This window comes from Triturus cristatus, chromosome 3_1 (assembly GCF_964204655.1).
Source record: "Triturus cristatus chromosome 3_1, aTriCri1.1, whole genome shotgun sequence".
Taxonomy (NCBI): domain Eukaryota; kingdom Metazoa; phylum Chordata; class Amphibia; order Caudata; family Salamandridae; genus Triturus; species Triturus cristatus.
The window spans coordinates 693,397,854-693,422,785 of record NC_140583.1 but is presented as its reverse complement, the minus strand read 5'-3'; the positions used below and the strand labels follow the sequence as shown (position 1 = coordinate 693,422,785).

Here is a 24,932-nt window from a genome sequence, read left to right as displayed (position 1 = left end):
GCGTGTGAATTTAAAGCTTCGTCCATTTAAACTAAATCCGAACAAGTATTGGCTTTCCGGATCTATTGGGACGCTGAAAAAGGCATTCTTGAGATCAATTACAGTAAAGAATGTTGCTTCGGAATCAATAGCTGTCAGTAATGAAGAAATGTCTGGAACTACGGGGTATTGTGGTACAATACATTTATTTAATTCGCGCAGATCAATAACCAATCGATATACTGGCGGAGCCTTTGGATCAGTTCGTTTAAGAATCGGAATTATCGGTGAATTACATACATTGGAGTCGGTCTCCACAACCACTCCTTGGCCAATAAGCTCGTCAATGATTTGCAGTAAAGCCACTACAGCATCTGGGGGTAACTTGTATTGTCGCATTCGTGGTAGTACCACTCCTGCCTTTAGTGTGACTCGATATGGTGTAATGTTCATGCAACCAACATCTGTAGGGCCTTGTGCCCATAAATGTGCGGGTAAAGTCTGCAGTCGGGAATCCATGTCTCGGGACACATAGTGCCCTTTGAAATCACGTAAAAACAATCTTACTCCTTCCGGAGAACAACATATTATAGCTCCTAGAGCTTTCAAAGTTTTTATACCTAACAAGTTTTCTGGGCATGATTTAGTAAGCAATAAATCTGTAGTTCGTGTCAAAGGACCAATCGTAAGGGGAAGAGGCTGTGATACTTCGTTAACGATAGGTTTTCCTGAAAACCCAAGGGAAATATTCTGTGAGCCTGAGAGGGGTGCCCCTGGAACTTCACTATGTTTTATTGTTGTTCGGCTTGCCCCTGTATCAAGTAAAAATTTTCTATCTTGGCCTAATAGTTCACTGTGTACATAAGGTCCTTCTTGATCTACAGGGACCTCAATAAGGGGTAAGCCAACTTCCCTCTCTAGGCTGTTTCATGAGTATCGTTGATAATCAGGATAGTCATACTGTGCGGTCTGGTACATCTGTCGTGTCGTTGTTTGTGTGGCAGCAATAGGCTGCTGTGGTGGAGCTGGCATGGACTGTTGCGGAGCTGGCATGGACTGTGCATGCTGCGGAGCTCCTTGTGTGTTCTGATCCTGTCTAGGTGGCCGTGGTCTTTCTTTAGTATTACCTATGGCGATATTATGTTTTAAAACTGGACAATCGTGTACATAATGACCTGGCTGTTTACAATAGTTGCACGTCCCTTTTACAGGACCTGTTGAAACACTGGACTGTGTCATACCCTTTTTATGACCGTCAGCTGGAACTGTCTGGGAAACTAGCATTTTCATTTTCGTGTCTTTCATGCGTCTTTGTTCATGTTCTTGTTCTTCTCTAATTCTATTGTGATGGTACTGTAGCATTTGTAACATTTGTGACGGAGTGTTACCTTGCCAGGTACTCTCGAATTTCAATACTCTATTCTTAACTTGGGGCAAAGAATTTTCAACTAACTTTGTCACAAACAGATGTGGATAAGATTCGCTACTTGCTTTTATTCCACTATTTATACCAAAACATTTTTCGAATCGGGCGTAGAAATCACTAGTGTCTTCATCTTGCTTTTGTTTACAGGCTGAGATTGCACCCCAGTCTTCCTTTTTCGTAGTTAATAAACGTGGCAGTACCTGTACTAGTAAACCTGGTAGTGTTTTGGTCTTCTCCCCAAGCCCTGCACCTGGACCTCGAGCTTTTTCCTCGTTTTCTAATGCTGTCCAATCTATCTTTTGGTCTCCCACTTCCCAATCTTTTTCCTTGAGTTTTTCGTAAATGCCCGCAGGCATTAGTACCTTCAATATCGTCATAATGTCTGGATAGGTATACTCTCCCATGAGCAACATGTCTTTAATTTCACGGTGGAAACCCGCTGGGTCTTTATCATGACTGGGTACCACCTTCTTCATTTCCAATAGTTCTATTTTAGATATGGGTGTGTATACAAACACACGTTTAAACTGATTGTCCTCACCTTTTATCGGGTGCACTTCGCGTAAGGGATTCTGTCTATCCATATAGTACGTCGTTCTTTCCTTGATGGGCAGTGAAACATGTTCGGGACATACAAAAAGAATGTACTGCTTTCTGGATTCTAGTATTTCTCTAATTAGCTCAGTACCTGAACCTCTCCATTTATTCGTGAGTAATTTAGTCAATATATCAGGTAATGGACCAGGATCAGAGTGTTGGCCTTTATATAATATAAGGAGTTGTTGAATCATATAGGTACCAGCTAAACGCTGTTCATCTGGAGCGAGGTTCAAAAACGTGTGTGCTAGTGTGTCGTCACTATACTTTCCGGGACTGTCAACCCAATGAACGGCTGACCTGGCTAATTCTTGTTCGTCCATAGAATCGAGTATATGATAACCCCTTCGTTCTCGGAGTAGTTTGTCAGCGGCTTGGAACGAATGTTCGGGGGACCTTATATTTATTATAGGAGTTTGGAAATTACTGCTATTATCTGGACGTACCGGACGTATCGGATCAGTGAAGCATCTAGTATTATTGCAAGATCTTCCTCTACCTACATAGGCCATGGTTTCTAACTGTCCTGTGGGCAGTTCTAATTCCTCCTCCTCCTCGTTTTGTTCAGGTTCGTCTACTGCTAATCTTTCTTCGTGTATTCGTTCTATTTCTTTGCGGATCTTTCGGCACATAGCTACTATACATGATCGTTTATCATGTCTCCCCTCTGATATATTCCGACTCCATGTGGTAAGAATTTGCATTTCTTTCGGATTTACCCCTGGTCGGTCTTGATTTCTGATCACACAATTTATGAGGAAACGTAACAGTTCCCCCTGTAGTTCCACTTTTTGGTACTCCATGGCTCTGTCAATACTTTCGGAATCTCGTCCTGACTGGACAAAGTGATATATATTTTCTAAGTGCGTAGTCATTCCTGGTAGCTTCCCTAAATATATAGCAGCTCGTCGGATACGTAATGATGCTAGCACCATTTCGTCCCCTTTTCCGGGCACCGGGTCATATCTACAGTCTATTAGAAGTTCCTTGAGCGTGTTGGGAGTTACTAGTTTGGGCGTACGTTGGTGAGCTAATTCTTGAAAGGAAAGTTTATTTACTCTGGGTGGCGTGGAAAAAATGTTTGATGCACCTCCGGTAGCCCCACCTGGGGTGCTGGATGTGAAAGGATTCGTCGAACGTGATATAGCAACTATAGGTGTGGATACAGATGTCGAAGCAGATGTGCTTGCCTGAACTTGTGTCGGAGTTTGCTGTTGCGGAGGTACAGACGGAAGAGGGTCTTGGCGTTGAACCCCTTCTGCAGGCGGTCTATGTGGCGCAGCATTAGTATACTCGGGAGCTGCGTCGTCTAAATAAGAGGAAAGAAAAACATCTTCTGCGGTTCTGGGATGTCCTTTGGGATGTACCTTTATCGGAAACAATGGGGGTGGCAAGTCTTTTGGTATCTCCGGCGTAGCCTTAGGTAGTCCTTCGGCCAGGAGAGGATACATACCATTCATAAGGGTATTTCGTTGTCTGTCTCCTTGTTCTGATTTTACTCGAGTACCTTCTTCAATTAATATATTTTCTCGAACTTTATTTGAATTCTCCTTACTCTTCTCTTCCTGTCTACGTGCTTTTTCTGTACGTCTATACGATTCTTTACGCCATAATTCAATGGCGTCTTTCTGTGATTGTCTAGCTTTCTTTTTCCATAATTCTTCCTCTACTTTCACGATGCAATCTGCATCCCAGGTCCCAGCTGCGGGCCACCTGTGACTTTCTGGTAATTCCTTGGTGTAGTCTACCCATAAATCAAGAAATAATATGGCGTCTAGGCCATGTTTATGATACATAAAGTACCCTGGAGTGTCCCTAGGAGGAATGGGAACAGCTTCTTCGAGTAACCCTTTTCTAGTTTTGATCTGTCTTAATTTCGAAAAGAGCGGCATTTTGAGAACTGATCTGATCTGATACCTAAATTTTGAACACGTTTAAAACAACGAGACACAATAATGAACAGTCATTCATACCACAATATGCAGAACATATTTAAAACCTTTAACATTTAATGAACAACAATGATGGCCGTTCACTAAGCATAATACTCGATACTAACTAGATAATTCTGACTTCATATACTAGACATACTTGATATACTGCTAAACAGTACAGGTACACTGCTGAAACAGTGCAGACCGGATTTGTGTACCCAAACCCGTCTTGACCGGCACAACCTATGTGCACGTCAGAACGCCTCCCCGATAATGGTACTCACCGGGTAGCTCGGAACGGAAGGCCTCGGAACTGAACTGAACTGGACTCGGACCGGACTGGACTCGACTCGATACTTCGGAGCTTCGGGACTTCGGAACTGGTGGGCCTCTGTATACCTCGGATCTTGCTCTCTCAGCTAGGCTCTGGTCGGGATACTTCGCACTTCTCACCGCCTCGTCTGGGTGTTGATCGCAGCCTCAGTTACCCCCGCTCGGCAGGAGGGAGATACAGGAAATCCTGTGGGTACGCGTTGTTGTCCGTCCAGCTGTGACAGGAGACCGGGCCTGCAACGCACCTCCGGCGCGTGAGATGAGAAAGTGTCCCTGTTCGGGCGCCATTCTTGTGGTAAATAATTTAATTACCGGGACTTAATTTGATGCGGAAAATCTATAACAATAGCTCAGTAAAATAAGAGGCAGAATCCGTGGTATTAGAGGTTCGGAACGGGCTTTATTCCATAATCAATTTAAATCGATGAGCTCCATATTCCATCACCACGAAGGTTCAGGAAGTGAAGAACCAACTTTATTGACAGGTAATCATTTTTATACAATAGGCATTACAGTGAAACAGATGGAGGAGGCGTAACAATTGATAGCAAAGATAAGACATACATGCGTAGCAAAAATGGGTGTAACTGGGTGTAACTAAAGAACGTCATTGGATATGACGTCATAAATGGGTGGTTCCATGAAAGAATTTCGCAATGTCAGCAGAAATACTTGGCAGAGATGCGCACGCAGCAGCATGACGTGTGACTGACGTGTAACTAGGGGGCGAAGGGAACTTGACATTTAGCTCTACATGTGGAGACAGAAGTCTGGGGTTATGTCAACCTAATCCCAAATCATATCTAATATCCTATGTTTAAAGAACTGTGTTATCCAGAAAGAAAGGTCTCTTAGAGTAGAATCTTATTCTATACTGACTATACTGACTGTTAGTGCGTGTACAAGCGTCTAAGTGTCTACACTAGATGCGAGGGCCGAAATCTTTCATATTAACAGGGCTATGAATTACTTGCATAAAGACAGAGAAGCCGGGCCTTTTGCTCGGTAGCTGAAAGAATGTTTACTTTAAACTACTAGACAGGAATGCATTGGATAGGGAGCGGAGCAAAGCAGATAATCTTGAAGGTGAAATACAGTTTTTGGCAGGCAACAGGCTGGAGTCAGGCACCGTTAGCCGCGCAGGGAGTAGGACAAAGTTCATGGGTACAGATGCGAGCTCGGACTGGAGCTTTCAGAGGCAGAAGGCAGAAAAGACTTGATGGCAGAATCAGGGCCTACTTGTCTGAACTGTAAAATGGGATAAGTGAACCATATAAAGCCGGTGGCCTTTCATACTTTGGGATAGAATATCCAGCCCATTCATGGCGGATCTGAAAGAGGACATGTTGGCGGTGGACGCACATGTGTTTGCGTCTTCATAACTGGAACTGGAGGAAACATACATGTACTTGTGATTTATACATGAAACCGTTGGGGTCCAAGATAGGGGACATAACTGACCAGAAAAATCCATATTTCCACAGTAGGTGGTGTGGTTTTCGGTTGTCTTGGTGTTCTCCAGTTCTTTTCCAGGCATCTGCAGGTGCGGCAGTGCACCAGGCGGCTTTCCTGGGGCGTTGTCTGTCGGGGTTGCGTAGCGGGGCGAGCTCGTCTGTGCAGTCAGAGATCCAGGCTTGGAGTTCTCTGGCTGCATAGTTTGCATCGGGTGCCCAGGTGTGGTTGTCTCGGGGGAGGGTGGAGTTAAGTTGCTCATCGGTAGCTTTGCTCCAGTTCCTTCGTGGTGGGCGTGGGGCTGGTTTGTGTGCCTTGGGTTTGTTGATGGCGAAGTGTACGCATTGGTGATCGGTCCATGGCGGCTGCGTAGTGTGGCTGAATTGGATGCTGTTTCCTGCCGCGAAGATGGGGTCGAGGGTGTGTTCTGCTCTGTGGGTAGGTGTGTTGACGAGTTGTTTAAGTCCGATGCTGGCGAGGTTGTCACAAAGGATAGTGGACTTGGGGTCGCTGGGGTTGTCGATGTGGAAGTTCAGGTACCCAATGAGTATGTAGTTTGTTGAGGCGATGGCGTGGGGTGGGGTGCGATGAAGTCGGTGATGGTGGTGGCAAAGGGTGTTCGGGGGCCAGGGGTCTGTAGACGAGGGTTCCTCGGAGTGTGGCTTTGGGGGTGGTATGGATCTGGAAGTGCAGGTGTTCGGCGGAGGGGAAGGTTTTGCCGGAGGTGGTGAGGCAGAGGGTGCTCTTGTGGGCGATGGCGAGGCCCCCTCCTGGGTGGTTGGGGCAGTCTTTCCTATGGATCTTGTATCCGTCTGGGATGGCGGTGTGTATATCGGGGGCAGAGGATGCGTTGGTCCAGGTCTCTGTGAAGAAGGCGATGTCGGGCGAGAGAGAGTTGAGTAGGTTCCAGATTTCCATGGAAATGCCCCAGTAGCATCACCTCTTTGTATGACATATTCATTGATTAGTCTGTACTGCTCAAACAGACGTTTAAGCATGTAATAAGTTGAGTTCCAACATGTTGACACCTCCTGGATGAATGCTTTAACTGGCACACTATGCTCACGTTGAATGATCCTCAGCTGCAACCAGGCTTTACAAGAATGGCTGAAAAGTGTGCAGATTCTTCTGCAGGTGGTCAGTAAGTTGCTGACTCTGTCTTCTTTTTTCAGAAAGTCTTGAACAATAATGTAATGCAGTGCGCCAAACACAGGACCCTGAAATAGCCACCATAGTACATGGGCCTAACTATATCACTGCCATTGTCTGTGGCAACAAAACCAATGTGAAGCCCTCTTGGGTGCAGCCATTCAAAGACCTTACTGTTAAACTCTTCCAAAATGTTTGCAGCAGTATGAGATTTCTTCATGGCGAACATGGCTACAGTTGCATGTTTCCGAGTGACATTAAAAATCTCAGCAGTGTCAACACCTGCAGATATCTTTTCTCTAATCCTCACAAAGAGATCCAGTGTGCAGTGTTGTACATGTATTCAGTGGCTTGGCAACTGGCCACATGTCTGTTGTCAGGTGGATAGTGTGAACAGCACTCTGCGGCAAAACTTGCCTAAGCAATTCCAGCACGTTGTGATGTAGTGCTGGAACAGCAACCCTTGCAAAATAGGACCGGCTGAGAATCTTACTTTTTGGGCAGATGGCTGTCACAAATTCACGAAAACCCACCCCTGCCACAAAAGAAAAAGGGAGGAGGTCCAGCACTAACATTTTAGCCAGCTTCGCATTGTACAAACATGCCAATGGGTGGTTGCGTTTGTACTGCCCCTCCAACCTAAACATGCTGAGAATGGTAGGCTGGATCTTTTTATTTTCTGGTGCCACTGATGCAGGTGACTTCTTAGCGCCAGATGTTGTTAGGCTCAACGCTGCACGTTTTCTCGTTACGGTACGCTCTTGTCTTAGTGTCTCAGCCTGACTCTTACTCTTGTGCCACTGAGATGTTGCTGAGGCTGATGCGGGTGGTACCACTGCACTGCTGGGGAAAGGGCTACTTTGTGCACCAGAGAAAATGTCTCCCTCTTGTTCACCTTCCCCCGTGATCGTATCTTCTACTTCTTCATCACCACCAACAGCAATGGGTGTAGTTTTTTGGCCTTTAAGGTGCACTGGCTCATCATCATCCTCCTCTTATACATCTACCTCCATAACTCTAAGACAGTCTGGAACATTTCTTTTCCCTAGCCTTCTCTCGTGGCGTGTCTCACTCTCAGACTGAGGTGGTGGCATCCAATTGGCATCTAGATCATCATAAGGGAGGCTTGCAGAAGAACTCGATGGACTAACACTCCTTTTCCTTGCCGGGATCTGAAAGACAATGGGTCTTCTGAAAGAGTGGCTTGCTCTTCTTCCTCTGCAGAAAGCTCTATCTCCTGAACTGCCCCTTCTTCGGGAGGAACAACTACCATTGTGGGCGGTGATTGAGGCTGTTGTCCACTTATCTGAGTTTCCTGCATTGATTGGGTACTACTTTGTGATAACGATAAATCAATTTCAACATCACTGTTTGTCGGCAATGTCGTGATTAGACTGGTTGCCTCAGCGACAAATATGGGCTTGGGCCTAGGTTTAAGGGATGGGTCCACTGATGCAGGGGTGCTGCTCCCAGCTTGCAGGCGCAGTTTTTTGTTTCCCAAAAAACATCTTGGGCGGAACACCAGTCTTGGTAAGTGGCAGTTCCTTCTTCTCACTGGCAACTTTCTTGGTACTGGAGGACTTGGTACCTTTCTTTGGTGCCTTCTTCTTCAGATGTCAGCAGCACCCAGTGGCACAAGTTGAAGAGATGTCAGTGGACTTCTGTCTGGCAGTGCAACGTGTGATGATGTCACCTCCTCCTCAATCTTTTGTGCACCTAAAAAAAAAAGAAGCCAGAAGAACATCAGTGAAATGTGGCATTTGTTGTTGTGGTTCAATTACTATCAGTAACAACAAACAAATATAACAATATTTAACTTAGTGTGTGGTTACACTTGTTAGTCTTATTATCAATATTATTAAATAGTATTAACTCAGTTTAGTTATAAAAACACATAACAACAGTGTAGCTGTTTGTGAGACTTTGACAACAAGGGCTTCATGGTGTACTGTGTACACTCAGGAAGGATAGGAAAGAAGAAGAAGAAGAACAAAAACAAAAATACAAATGTAATGGAACCTGTTTAGCATTGTGTATCACGTGGGATGCAGCATTCATGGTGCTGCATCTGGCAATGGGGTGTAAAGCAGTAAGCCAAGAGGAACACAGGAAAGACATGCAGGCTTACGGCACAAGCAGCACACTAACTAGTACTACCACCACAAAATGGCCACCAGCCACATGGTCAATCACAGTCACAACAAGCAGGAGGCCTGTAAAACAATGAACTCAAGCAGGCCTATATGGCCAGACTAAGGAGGCATGCTAAACAACACAGCTTTAATGCAACAATGCAAAAACGAAAATCTACAGGGCTAAAAAAGGTTTGCAAGTTACACAACAACCACACTGCACACATCCAGCAAAGGTATAACACTCACAAAAAAGTGAAATACCCCCAAAAAAACACATTTTGCTATTCAATCCAATGCCATCCAGCCCTAAATGATGTTTACATTCAGCAGACACCACAGAAACATTTGCTTCATTCACCCATGAGTAGCTCTGGGCCTATTGGTTGGAAAACCCATTGGCTAGACTAGGCCACATAGTGAATCAATTCAAATCAATAATACTGCAAATTTATTAGCAAAATTTAGTGAACTGTGATGCATTTTTTGCTAGGTAAGAAAACATTGCATGCAAATCAACAAGGCATGGGCACCACAAAGAAGGCTTGCAGGCCTAATGCAGAAGCACACTGGCTGCCTTCAGAAAATGGCCGCCAGCCACATTGCCAGGCCACCACAACAACAAACAAGCATTGAAAATGCAATAGGTCTCGCCTTTGATTAAGTTAAAGCCATTTGCTTTGCTAATGATATTTTATAGCAAAGCAAATGGCTTTAACTTAATAAAAGGCAAGACCTATTGCATTTTTAATGCTTGTTTGCTTTTGTCGCCTAAGTGGGAAGGGTATTCCCAGACGTGGGTCCTGTGCTCACTGTGCCACCTGATTCAAACTAGCCAGGCTGATATGGGGTGATGTCCTGAAACTAGTCCCAGGATGCTTGTTTCTGGTCCAGGGAGGACCTGGCTTGGCTGTTCGGGCTGGACTGTTCCCATGAGGAACAGGGTCGAAACTGATTTGCATATAGTTGGGTCCAAACTGGGGTGGCATGGTGAGCAAAAGAACGATGGATTAAACCCAGATCTTCTCGGGTGAATGTTTGCATTGTTCAGCATTCCGTCCATCATTTGTTTCTTTTGCCTTTAAATCCATGGCAGACGGATTTTGTAATTTGTGTATTCATGAGAGCTTTAAGAAGCACTCTGTTTTACTGGGAGGATGGACTCACATGGTCACATCTTGAAAGCCTGTGAGTAGCCATGTGAATGCACCGGCTGTAGTTGACCAGGAGCCACAAAATAGAAAGACCAGGCCTGGGTGGTAAATTCCGTTCCGCTCGCGGAATTTGTGGAATTTGGGTAATTTCGCATTCCGCGGAGAACGCGTAATTGCCCAAAATTCAGCATTTCGCGGCTTCGTGGAATTTTTTGCTTGTTCGTGTTCACAAAATGCGTATTTGCGAGATATTTCCCCCCGAGCACGCAAACAGTGTCCGCGAACAGGCAAAAAGCATCGGGACAAGCAATTCCGCGTGTTCGCAAAATTTGTGCGTGCTCGCTGAGATTTTTTACCGTTTCACGGAGCTTTGCGTAGCACGTTTATGCAAATTCCGCCCACCCCTAAGAAAGACTTGACACTGGACTAGGGTGGTCACAGCAGGTGTATGATTGTGTGTCTTAATAAAGGACAACACTCGTCTGGGAGAGTTTATTTGTAAAAATAAAACCAATTGCTATACACCTTTGCAACATGGGGTTCCAGCAACGGGTCTGCTTAGATGAGGATGCCAATATTGCACTCGTTCTGGTAGAGGAAAGGCAAGGGACCCATTAATGTTGCCACCTTAGTGGGTTCAAGTTGAAAAAGAGTCTCTTGGTGATATGGAGCTCAGATTTGGAAAGGATGAGTTTCAAAAAGATAGTGGATATCCCCCAGCAAATGAAAGGAAAACAATCAGTCAAGATAGACTAGTGACGAGACGAACATGTCATCAGCATACATGTGTAACTCATTTTTGTAAATGAAGCACTTGAGCCAGGGGTTACCCCAACGTGTGATCCTCGGCAGGCGAGTAAGGTCATCTCTAACTCTATTTTATTGTTTCACTACAGCTGGAAGCACTTAAGAAACAACCCAAACCCGGGTGCTATGCCAGCCGTGAAAATCTGCGCATTTACTGTTAAAAACATCATGAACAATTTATAGGGAGAGCCGGAGATATATAGATGAGCACTTAACGAGGGCCTATTTTTCAAAGCATATGGTATATTTAAATCAGGGCTGAATGCAACCAGGCGTGTTATATGGCATGCGTGTTTTCTCTTTCTAGGCTGCACCCTCCAAGGGGAGGAGAGCAGGAAAGGGTGCACTTTCCACAAAAAACAGTGGAAAACACTGAAATTAAGAGATTCGTGGGGTTGGGGCCTTTAGAAGCAGACCCAGCAAAGCACGAACAAAGATTAAATTGAAGACCCCAGGCAACGGTCGTACTTTTGTCGCCTTTTAATTCACAAATGAAAGTGCGCACAGATGCGTTTCTAATCACAGTCACCGCAACCTCTTAGTATTATATACTACTTGTTTTTCTGTGACTTTTATGCTGTACGTCCTCGCCTGGTGCTATCTACTGAATGTGCGGTATGTGCAATATATTATAAAGCTACATAATGCTTGAAACTCGCATTACTGGTGGCCGGTCCTAGCCCCTGCACGGGATTCACACCTTTGTCATATGAAGAGCGCGCTCTGTTTTAGGTTGGATTAGTTCCCTTTCGAGCTTTAGAGAGTGACGTAGACTCTTATGGTGCATCCGTGTTAGCGCCTGGAGATGACTCTCTGGCTATAGTGCTTTATCTAAGTTTGCTCCATCATGAGATAAGAAATTAAGAAAATTGCCCTCGCATGGAATTTGCAGCATGCAAGCACTAGAAAACAAATACAGTTCCACTTAATTCGTGGCACTTTGACATACAAATATGCTTATTAATCCGCACATTACGTTGTAAAGCCTGCCTCCACCCCCGAGCTAACACGGCATGATCCCGTGACACCCAAGTGGTCCTAAAATGCAATGTAGCGCCCAGAGACGCCTCGGCATGTGGCGCTGCTGTGTTAGTCAAGTCTTCATTCATTATTTCACTTGTCCAGCATGTGATTCTGTCCACATGCCAATGAGGCAATATTCTGACCAATCACAACTCTTCAGTGGCCATACTGCACGTCTAGCACCTGGAGGCCATTCGGTATCTCCTGTACAGATTTCATTTCCAATCATTCATGCGATGCATCCTTCGCTCATCCCGTCAATAGGGCGAGGACCTATTGTACCCGGTCCTTGCGCTTGTCCCACCGTGTTTGTAGTGCCCAGTGGTGCTCCCATTAATGACACCACATACCACACCTTGCCCTTGCGGAGCAGAACGATGTAGCACCTAGAGGTGATTGCTTGCTATACAATCCTTCTCTTTCGGCATGGCCGTTCTCCACCCAGTGTCTGCCTCAGCCCCTCCAACAACATTAGCATGTCATAACTCTGCATGCTAAAGTTATAGCGCTGGGCAGAGCGGCACTTGGACGGGATTCAGTTGGGGGTCTTGTGCCATGCAAGTCTTTGAATTCATTCATTTGTGCATTGATTCATTGATTCAACACTCCAGAGCCAATAAGGCATTCCACCCACTATGTGGTGCTACATAACACCACACCATTCCTCTTGCAAATCGTTGTTTTGATGTGTTTTACTTAATGAGGTTTGATAAGTCAATAAACCACGGTAGAGATGTTTCTAGACTACTGTAATTTTTCGAACAATGTATCGCCAGAGTTTTCACAGTTTTAGGTGCTGTGCTATAGAAGTCCTTCATTTTTTCACTCACTCATTCATTCATTTTTTCAACATCTCCAATACACGTCCTAAGGCATGCTGCTGTCCCATCTCTCAGTAAGTACATCGGCTGCGATTTGGTACGTTATAGCGCCAGGGGACATTTCAGTCCAAAGAAATGTTCCATATAAGGCGGGTGACTGTTCATTAATACATTCACTCAATACTTGCTTCACTGGTACAGTTGTAAGGCATTAGAATACCACAGCTCAACAAAACAGATTTCGCATTGTGCAGTTAATTTAAGCGGCAGTCCCCTACATCATTCATGCATTCATTCCCACCTACCCCCTCCTACCACCATTATGTTTACGCGCCAGTAACATCTCATCAGAGGCGATATTGTGCTGCATAATGTAGCGCCTAAAAGCAATATTGTGCAACCTTGTGAAACCTTAATCGAACGCCCTTCTCTAACTGCCCATCAACAAAGCATGGTCTTGCCAGGACTCTTGAAGTTGTTTCAATGCACAGTCTGGCACATGGAAGTGATCAACAAAACGGATTTCGCATTGTGCAGTTAATTCAAACGGTAGTCCCCTACATCATTCATACATTCATTCCCACCTACCTCCTCCTCCCACCATTATTTTCACGTGCCAGTAACATTTAATCAGAGGCGATGTTGTGCAGCATAATGTAGCACCTAGAAGCAATATTGTGCTACGTTGTGAAACTTTAATCGAACGCCTGCCTCTAACTGCACGTCAACAAAGCATGGTCTTGCCAGGACTCTTGAAGTTGTTTCAATGCACAGTGTGGCACATGGAAGCGATCAACAAAACAGATTTCGCATTGTGCAGTTAATTCAAGCGGCAGTCCCCTACATCATTCATGCATTCATTCCCACCTACCCCCTCCTCCCACCATTATTTTTATGCACCAGTAACATCTCATCAGAGGCGATGTTGTGCTGCATAATGTAGCGCCTAGAAGCAATATTGTGCTACGTTGTGAAACCTTAATCGAGCACCCGCCTCTAACCGCATGTCAACAAAGCATGGTCTTGCCAGGACTCTTGAAGTTGTTTCAATGTACAGTGTGGCACATAGAAGCGATGGAATTTTAAGTGCCTTGTTTAATGAATTAGTCGATGATTGTGGAAACATACATGCGTTTCCATCATCATCGCCTAATTCATTAAACTCCTGCTGCCCTTCCAGGCTCTATCCCAGCATCGCACCTTCTCTGAACAAGCTGTCGGCTTTGGCAAAGGCAGCTGCTTGTTTATAATTGCATCACGCTTTCACTTTAAGTGAAAGTGCGATGCAAAACTAAACACGCGGCTGCCTTTGCCAAAGGCGAATGATAACAAAAAAGTGCGTAGCGGTTAATTAGGAGACACTGTCTCCTGCCGCTAGTAAGAGATCCAATCCCGCTGGGCGTGGATAAAAGGAGACAGGGTGGCAACAAGCAGCGATTGACATGCCTTTGGTGCAATCATTGCACTGCCTTTGGCATAATTTGTGACGCCAAACGACGCGCACAAATCAAAACTGAAGGCGGAGCTGGGACATGGCTTCTGGAATCGTATTGATTCCAAGAAGCTTCGTATGACGAGACAGACAATTCAGGCCTATGGCAAAAGCACACTGACTGCCTTCACAAAATGGCTGCCAGCCACATGGCCAGGCCACAACAACAACAAGAGGTAAGCCAAGAGGAACAAAGGAAAGACATGCAGGCCTATGGCAAAAGCAGCACACTAAGTACCACCACAAAATGACCACCAGCCACATGGTCACTCACAAAAAGCAGGAGGCCTGGAAAACTATGAACTCAAGGAGGCCCCATGTGGACAGAAAAAGGAGGCATGCCAAACAACACAGCTTTACTGCAACACCGCAAAAACAGAAAATCCACAGGGCTAAAAAAGGTTTGGAAGTTACACAACAACCACACCACACACATCCAACAAAGGCATTTATTAAACACACACGAAAAAAGTGAAAAATCCCCCCAAAAAACACATTTTGCTAGTCAATCTAATGCCATCCATGCCCTAAATGATGTTTAAATTCAACAGACACCACAGAAACATCTGCTTCATGCACCCATGAGTAGTTCTGGGCCTATTTTTTGGAAAACCAATTGGCAGACTAGGCCACATTGTGAATCAATTCAAATCAATAATATTGCAAATTTATAAGAAAATGTAGTCAATTGTGATGCATTTTTTGTTAGGTAAAAGAAGAAAAAATTGCATGCAAATCAACAACAAGGCATGGGCACCACAAAGAAGGCTTTCAGACCTAATGCAGACGCACACTGGCTGCCTTCACAAAATGGCTACCAGCCACATGGCCAGGTCACCACAACAACAAACAAGCATTTGCAATGCAATAGGTCTCGCATTTACGCGAGTTTGAGCTATTGGCATTGTAAATTACAATGCCTTTTATTTATGTTGTAAAAACCAAAACATAAATAAAAGGCATTGTCATTTACAATGCCAATAGCTCAAACTTGTGTAAATGTGAGACCTATTGCATTGCAAGTGCTTGTTTAAATGGTTGGCAGAGGGTGTTAAATGGATTTAATGTACAACCCAGCAGCGTTGTGGGAGTCAGCCGTATTCGAGAAAGGTGCTTTCACTGGTTCTTGAGGGGCAAACAAAGAGGGGTTTGGGAATTACCGGCCATAGGAAAGGAGTGAGGGCTGCTGCTATGTTTTGAGCTCACCCATTGGGTCTCATGCATCCGATATCGGTGGGATCCAGGTCTTACTGGAGTGGCCAAATGTATCCATTTCCAGAATTAAATCGCATTCTGAGCCCTTGGTAAAATGTGAAATTATGCGCCGCTGCTGTTTCTGGGATCCGTATTATCTTCTCCCTAGAGATTAGTGAAGCTTTGCCAAGCATGAAATATGGATCAGCTGTTGCAATTTTTATTTGATGAATGGCCTGCAAAGGATGTTTTTTTGACACTGAAAATGGGTGCAAACAAGTCAATTAAAATTTCGCCTCGCAGGGCTAGGATTTAGTTCCAGTCACAGATCAGCAACAGAGGCGCGCAATGGGGCTGTCTGCATCTGAGATGCCAATCTATGAAATGCTCAGTGATGGTGAAAAAATCATTAAATGCCATTTTACCTTCCGTTTTGTATGCTAGCAGTAGCATAATAAGCAAAGAAATTTCTTTCATGAAGGAAAGGGAAAAGTACCACAGGCTGTTAATAGGTGTCCCTGGAGAAAATAAAATGTGCATGCGCAATGCCAATAACTTACATTTAGGCTCGACCTAAAAAGGGGAGACAGTCAATGCAGACCTATGGCAATAGCACACTAACTGCCTTCACAAAATGGCTGCCAGCCACATGGCCAGGCCCCAACAACAAGAAAGGGAAGACAGCCGATGCAAGCCTATGGCAAAAGCACACTGGCTGCATTCACAAAATGGCTGCCGGCCACATGGCCTGGCCACAATAACAAGAAAGGGAAGACAGACAATGCAGGCCTATGGCAAAAGTACACTGGCTGCCTTCACAAAATGGCTGCAAGCCATACGGCTAGGCAACAACAACAAGAAGAAGTAAGCCAAGAGGAACAAAGGAAAGACATGCAGGCCTATGGCAAAAGCAGCACACTAGTACCTCCACAAAATGACCACCAGCCACATGGTCACTCACAACAAGTAGGAGGCCTGGAAAACAATGAACTCAAGCAGACCCCATATGGCCAGACAAAGGAGGCATGCTAAACAACACAGCTTCAATGCAACAGTGCAAAAACGAAAATCCACATGGCTAAAAAAGGTTTGCAAGTTACACAACAACACACCACGCACATCCAACAAAGGCATTTATTTAACATACATTAAACAAGTGAAATACCCCCAAAAAACACATTTTGCTATTCAATCCAATGCCATCCAGGCCCTAAATGATGATGGAATTCAACAGACACCACAGAAACAGTTGTTTGATGAACCGATGACTCATGAGTAGCTCTGGGCATACTGGCTTAAAGGCCTATAGTATTGGCAGATTCCTGGGCTAGTGAATTAAATAAATATTGCAAATTAATTAATTTCAAAATTTGGAGAAAATGCAGTGAACTGTGCAACTTGTTTCCTTTATAAAAGATGAAAAATTACTTACAAAGAAACTGAACTACAGGCCACCCACCACAATACATTTTTAAAAACGAAGGAAAAGTACAAGAAAAGAATGTAGGTACAATGCCCCAATTAACAAACAACACCAATTTTCCAACTTACTTGTGAAATTTCCGATTCAAAAGTCCTCTAATCCAATGATATATGATTCAGCAGCCACAAAGTTTTCCTTCCATCTCCAAATACTAATGAGAAGTGAACAGGAGATGGACAAAGCACTGAGAGGAGCCAGCTGGACAGGAACAGGAAGTTGGAGAATCTGGAGCACTTCCTCCTCTTAAAAAAAATAATTGAAAAAGTACCCCTTGCACAAAAAAATACAGCTAAATGCCAATCTGAGATTTTTTTTTAATCCAAATCACCGTTTGAGAAGGTTTTGATGCTGCTCAAGGGAGATTCTTCTCCAGATTGCAAATTCTGCGTGTTCGGGATCGTGATCTTTGCAAAACTTCCACCGGAAAGTCTGATGGCGTGCCTGAATGATGTGTTTGCGATCGCACACTCTCGCGGGAAAGTGCGGCCGGTTACCAAATCTCATGGAGCTTGCGAATATATAGAAAATCTCGTTAGCGATCGCAGGCATCCGTTTGAGTTGCTCCCGTTCACAAGAAAAAGCATTTTGAGATCGCGACCCCAAAAACACTCCGCTCCGTTGCAGAGCGCGGAGTTTTCGGTAACTCCGCGTTCTACGCAGAACGCGGAGTTGCCAAAAATTAGCAAACTCCACGAGCAGAGTGGATTTTACATCCAGGGTTAGTCAGAACAGGGGCATGGCATCTCCACTATCTCGAGACACCTGGGTCGCATGACAAAGGTGACAGGGCCTTTGAAGCTTCCCGCTCTGGAATACTCTTCCTACGTAGAAGAGGTGTAAATGCCTCCACGGAGAGCAGGCTTTGCTCCCACACTCTGAGAGCAATTGCTCTCACCTCCGGATACCAGAAGCTTGTCTAGTATAGCTGGCTGGTCGAGACCAGTCAGTCGACACACTAGTGGTTAGCAAGCTTTCAGGGGGCACCTCTAAGGAGCCCTCTGGGTGCATTTCTTCATAAATCCAACACTGGCTTCAGTGTGGATTTATGTAGATGAGATGTTTGGCACCAAACATCTGGGAGTACAGTGAAGTCATCATGTAGCTGGGGAACTCATAATCACGAATGTCCAGCCCATGTACTCAGTATGGCTTCTCTGTGCAAATGTCGTATCTAACAGTGAACCTAGATATAACAGGGCAAATTCACTCATGCAGATATGCTGTCACATGGGTATAGTGCACCCTGCCTTAGATCTGTAAGGCCTGCTGTAGGGGTGACTTACCTATACCACATTGAGTGCTTTGCAGGCATGGTACACGGGGACGTGAGCCATGTCGACTCTTTACTCTTTCTCTGCACCAAGACATGCAGGCTGCAATGGCAGTTTGCATGAGCTTGGTAAGGGTCCCTTAGGGTGGCACGATTTATGCTGCAGCCCTTAGGAGCCCTCTTTAGACCCAATGCCCTAGGTATCAGGGGTGCCATTTACTAGGGATTTACCTGGAACTTAAAGTAGTGCCAATTTTGAAAACGATGGTACAGTTTAAGGAAAGAATACTGGTACTGAGGACCTGGTTAGCAGGAACCCCGTATGCTTTCAGTCAAAGTTGCATCACATACCAGGCAAAAAGTGGGAGGTAGCCATGTCAAAAAGGGTCACTTTCCTACAGAACCCCAACCATCCATAGTCCAAGCCGCGGGCATCTGTGCAAAACTTTGCGCCCCACCACTTATTCTTCTACAAATCAAGTTTTTTTTAATGTTAGATTGTTAACAAAAACAGAAAAACTCAGAGAAGCATTAAAGGCTTATGTATAATTGGCATGTCGTTCCCAGGAGACAGTTGTTCTTCAGGCAATTTGTTAGTACTTGAACTCTTGAAACCAAGAAGCTAAATTTACATGTGAAAAATGATAGCACGCATCAGGACTTCAGATCAACTGGTGACCGGGATCTATGATTCCAGGGTATAAGTGCACATGCTGAACAATGTTTTGGGGAGACAGACCTAGAGGGACCCTAACCTGGAGTCTGATTGCATCAAAAGGGCCAAGATAATATTTCACAGGTGAAACACACAAAAGGGTAAGTGGTGTTTCACTTTGTAGACATACTTGATGCTTTCATTGATTATTATTCAGAAAGCAATGCTCTCCGCACAGTCATCTCATCGTCATTGTTCTCTGACAATTTGAACACTGTAGCCTTAGAAAGGGTAGATGCAGGACTTTATCTATAAAATAGATTAAAGCAGCAGTTAAGGGGCCAGCTAGTGGCTAAGCCCGGGAGTAAGATTGTCTTAACAAAGTATTTTATAAAGAATATATGGACATGCTAGTATCCCAACTGCTAGTTCTGTATGAAGAATCTTTTATTGGGAATAATCCATCCTATTGCAAGACAAGGTGGTATAATCAAACAACTAAAACCAAGCAAAAGGTTGGAACACTGCTCCTCATATATGTTATCATCTATAAACGTTGATAATAAGATTGTAACTAAAATAGTGGCTAACAGACTGATGCTATTCATGCCACAAATGGATCAAGCAGCTTTTATACCACACCTATCTATGCCTCACAACCTATGTGACTTCACAGTGTTTCTGTATCATAGTAATGCATCCCTACTATAGGCAGCATTCCTGCACGACACCACAAAGGCATTCAACTCCTTGGAATGGTCTTTCCTGCTGGAGAAGTGGTGTTGGTGACTTCTTCATAAAGCTAATATGGCTGCTTTACGCTGACTTTATTGCATGAATCAGAGTAAATGGACTGGTATCAGAGCCTAGTGAAGTGGAACATGGTAGCAGGCAGGAGTGCCCACAGCCACTTTGACTTTTTAGGTCTCGGCCTGGTGAAAGCAGCGCATGCGGTGCTCTGCCATGCAGAGGCTTTTTGGAATCGATACGATTCCAGAAGTCGTGTCGTGGCTCCACCTACAATTGTGATTGGTGCGTGTTGTTTTGCGTCATGGATGATGCAAAAACACAGCATAATGATTGCACAGGAGGCAATCATTACACTGAGGGTTGCCACCCTGTCCCCTTTTGGCCCCACCCACCGGGATTTGATCTTTTACTTGCGGCAGGAGACAGTGTCTCCTAATTAGCCACTAGGCACTTTTTTTTGTATTACCGCGTTTGCCTTCATCAATGGCTGACGTGCTTTTCATTTCTCTGTTCTCGGCGCTTTTCATTTCTCTGTTCTCGTCGCTTTTCATTTCTCTGTTCTCTGCGCTTTTGCAGTTTTAAGCAAAATGTGTCTCAAGATTTCTTCATTTTCTTTTTTTTTTTTAAAGCAGTTTACTAACAATAAGGTTCAGTGTCCTTTTATGTGTTTTTTCAACAAACTAGCCTTTCCGGTCAAGAGGTAGGGGAGATCGGAGAAACCTTACGCTGCTCTTTGTGCAGATATTTCTGCAACAATATGAGTATTTTCAGCAGTTAAAACGCATGCATGATTTCCTAAAAGTCGACCAGCTGGACCCCTTCAAGTCGACACCCTGTCAATGGAAGTTCGCTAAATTCGTAGGAACCCACATGCTGTGACGCCTCGTTTTATGGGGGTAACTTAATGCCTGAACTGGACCTGAAGTTAATGTTCTTAACTGGGGGATTGCGCACTTTACAACTTGAAGGCACTATGCTGTGCAGTTTCAAGTTGTGCAGTTTCAGGTTATTTGCAGCCCTGGTTCGGCTGCACCCCCAAGAAGCAGCAGCTGGCCCCTTTCACTACTGTTTGCAGTCTTTCAGCCCTACCTCCCTCCCGGGAAGGAGGGTTTGTTTGTTGTTTTTTATTTCCTTGCAGGGGGTGCACACTTTTAGAGCTCGCCCCGTCTCCCTTTCCTCTTTTTGGCAGGATTTAAAGCTTACCAGACCCAGAACAATCCCCACTAGACACCGGTCACTGCTCACCAGGTGCGGGACTTGCCTCACCTGACACAGGTCACTGCTCACCAGACAAAGGAGCCCACTCACTAGACAAAGACATCTCTCACCAAACTCGAGACTCTTCTCACCAGGCACAGGACAGCACTGTTTAGACACAGAACAACCCTCAGCAGACAAAAGTCATCACTCACCAGATGCAGGACTGCGCTTACTAGACACAGGACACCACTCACCAGGCAGAGGAGCACACTCACAAGACAAAGAACACCTCTCACCACACACAGGACTGTGCTCATCAGACACAAGACACCCCTCACCAGACACAGGACTGTGCTCATCAGACACAGGACACCTCTCACCAGACACAGGACTGTGCTCATCAGACACAGAACACCTCTCACCAGACACAGGACTGTGCTAAGCAGACACAGGACACCCCTCACCAGACACAGGACTGTGCTCTCTACTACTCACTCGCTACTACACTCTACTACTCTCTACTCTTTACTTCTCTCTACTACTCACTCTCTACTACTCTCTACTACTCACTCTCTACTACTCACTCTCTACTACTCACTCTCTACTCACTCTCTACTACTCTCTACTACTCACTATCTACTACTCACGCTCTACTACTCTGTACTACTCTCTCTCTACTACTCTCTCTCTACTACTCTCTCTCTACTACTCACTCTCTACTACTCACACTTTACTACTCTCTACTACCCACTCTCTACTCACTCTCTACTACTCTCTACTACTCACTCTCTATTCTCTACTACTCACTCTCTACTCCTCACTCTCTACTCTCTACTCTTCTACCTCTCTTCCTCTCTACCTCTCTACGTCTACCTCTCCACCTCTACCTCTCTACCTCTACCTCTACCTCTCTACCTCGCTACCTCTACCACTCTACCTCTACCTGTCTCTCTCTACCTCTACCTTTCTATCTCTCTACCTCTACCTCTACCTTTCTACCTACCTCTATCTCTACCTCTCTCTGCCTCTCTCTACCTCTCTACACGCACACATAAGCACATATATATATATATGCATATGCATTTATATATATGTATATATACATACATACATATATAAACATATATATACATCTGCATATCTATATAAATACAAATATAAATGCATGCATAAATATACATATATGCATATATATGCATGTTATGTACATGAAAGTTTGAAAAACACTAATAAAAGCAAAGCTAAAAAGCCACCTAATTACAAACAGAATTGCTTTAACTTAAACGAGGGCGAGACCTATTGCATTTTCACTGCGTGTTACTCTGGCTATAGAACCATTGACTTCTGTACTGAGGAATGTGGCAGACATAAAACAGGATACATACTAATTACTACTCCTTATATAGACGACATTGTGTGATATACATGCAAATTCCCTTGAGTAATATTGATCCCAAAATTTCATGAAGTGTTCAGATTTGAAAGACTTTCTTTACTACGAGTTAACTGGGATAAATCTGAAACACTCTCACTGTTCAATACTACAACACAAATGAAAAAGTGAAATCATGATCCTGTGGCAACCCATGTCGGAGAAATATCTGGAAATTCATATCTTTTTGGAACTAGGCGAAATAATTGCAAGAACTAAGCAGTGCACTAGACAAGTTGATCAAAACAAGTCAGTAGATTGATCAATCTGCTCAAGGTTACTTTACTATAAGTTCATTTGTTTATTTATAAACATACTTATTCTTTTAGCCCAGAATTTATTTCTTGTTCTGAGGAAAGTACTTCCGAAATTGATCTGTACAAGTGGACAACTAGGATCGCTGGGAGATCCCAACTATGGCATGAAGAAGAGAGGAGTAGTGGTCCCGGATTTTCTGACATCTTGTCTAGAAGCACAAGCCCAATATGTGACCTTCTGGTTCCACCTTCTGCCTCACAGAAAAAACCTGATGATGAAGCAGAGATCTGAATGGAATCTGAACCATAATATGCACAGTATACATCACATGCCTGGCGTGGGCGGATTGGCATGTCTGGCCGGGGTGCACCTACTATAATCTTGACTGCTCCCGTTGATAGACAATCGGGTTTACCACCCACGCTGGTGAACAGTTCAAAACAATTTTGACAGGCATCAGATATGGCTTGCTGATTTGTTTTCAGAAAGGGGAGATTATGACCATTTAGACATTTAAATTGTGGGGTGGTGGTGATAGCCCACTAGTTGTATCTCTCCATATTACAGGCTTAGGCATGCAACCAGGGCACAGTAGCAGTTATTCATACATTCCACTGAAGTATTTGAGGCCCCAAGTTTTAATCATAAGAGAAGACACAAGACAAACTACATTCTTCATTTGCGTTGAGGTCAACAGAGCACAGCACTCTTGACTGCTAGAGTACAATAGATTTGTTGTGGACTCGTGCTGGAACTACTGCTAAAAAAGAAGATTCAGCAGACCCCATTCCTTTGACAATATGGTACCCTTCACTAATTGCTCTTTTGAAATACATTCGTGAGATACATCTACGTCATAGGAGATTTTAGTCTATGCCATTACTGTTGGAAAAAGAAGAGTGGTGAAGCATGAGCAACATTTCCCCCAGATTTTCCATAAGCATACAGACTGGCTGAACGAAATGGAGTACTGTAATAAGATGGTTGATAACTGTTCTACCACAATACATCCGGCAACAAGACTACATGAATACTTCTTGTGTAATAGGGGCGACACAATACACATGATCCTATGGACAAAACGACCACCTTGTGAAACACTACTTATTAAAAATGATTGTAGATACGTTTTCTATTATTATAGTAGGTCTATATGTAACAATTGGCAATCTGTAGCTACCAGATAGGATGGAGACCTCCAGATACTTACCGAATCAATGGTAACATTGCCATATTTCCATTTTCAGACCGAAGAAGTACTATTCGAAATTGCAAATGTATACAATTAAATAGTTAAGATTGCATTTCTATTCCTACCTACTTAGACTTGATGATTAAGCCTGACATACTGCTAGATTTGAGGACAAAGCCTGATGCATTGTATGATTTCTATGTTTGAAACTTACTTAAGTTTTATATTTTTAGAAAGAGAGAGAGCTCCATGGAGGCAATAGCCATCAACTCAATTAATGCTCTAGCTGTTCCAAGATATTGCAACGGTAAAATATGGAGTAACATTGCTGTTTTTATAGACCTAATTTCTAAGGACAATAGAAAGGCAGGCCATGCAAGAACGCGGGAAGGTTCCAATGCCTCTGTCGCCCTCATAGATGCCGCTTTGGTCACCTACAAAATGAGCTCAGTGTAAAAATGTGTTTGATGTGATTCAGAAAGGATAATTCCTGATGCCCCTAGGCCTTCAGGGCACTTCGCTCTTTATCGGATCCGTAGGCAATAACTGAGACTCACCCTGGCTGGATAGTATTACCGATTGAAACTCCTCTCTATACTTCACAACAAAATGTAGAAATTTTGACATTAATGTACAGTCATTTTTTCAACAAACCTCAAACATATACATTGATTTCCCTATTGTGCGAATAAAAGTGTAGGTGAAAAAATCAACCATCAGATATTTTGGAAAATACTTGTCAAATTCCGAACTCTAACTTTAAAATTTGAAAATGGGTTGGTGAAAGAATGTTCATGATGGTAACACCAACATGCAAGAGTACCTTGAAATGTAGAAACTCCTAAATGGTGCTACTTGTGCTCTGTGAACGTAAATAGAATATTATTTTAAATGTGAACAGAACGTATCTCATGTGGTTGAATTTTGATGTCGAAAGATACATTTTTATATAATACAGAGATATGTTCAGAAACAGAATGCTCTACAGATATATTTGGAATTACCTCATCTAGTTTGGCTCCTAGCAGTTGATCCACTATTCCACCTTCACGTAATCCCTGGAGAGTGTCTTGTATATTATTTAGAACAGTACGGATAGCTTGACTGGTTTTTGCAGCAGTAACAATTGAAGGATTATCACGCTGCAAAAAGCCTGGTAAGAAAAAAGTAAAATCGAATCACCAATTAATTTTTAAATG

At 43.9% G+C, this 24,932-nt stretch overlaps 1 protein-coding gene across 1 annotated transcript in view; it reads right to left on the bottom strand.

The window, feature by feature from the left end:
- LOC146860809 (sperm-specific sodium:proton exchanger-like) overlaps window positions 1-24,932 on the bottom strand; it is a 5,538,638-nt gene that overhangs the window by 969,182 nt on the left and 4,544,524 nt on the right. The window contains exon 19 of the mRNA XM_085646172.1: window positions 24,738-24,886. Within this exon, the coding sequence (XP_085502298.1) occupies window positions 24,738-24,886 (149 nt within the window). The remainder of the gene's footprint in view (window positions 1-24,737; window positions 24,887-24,932) is intronic.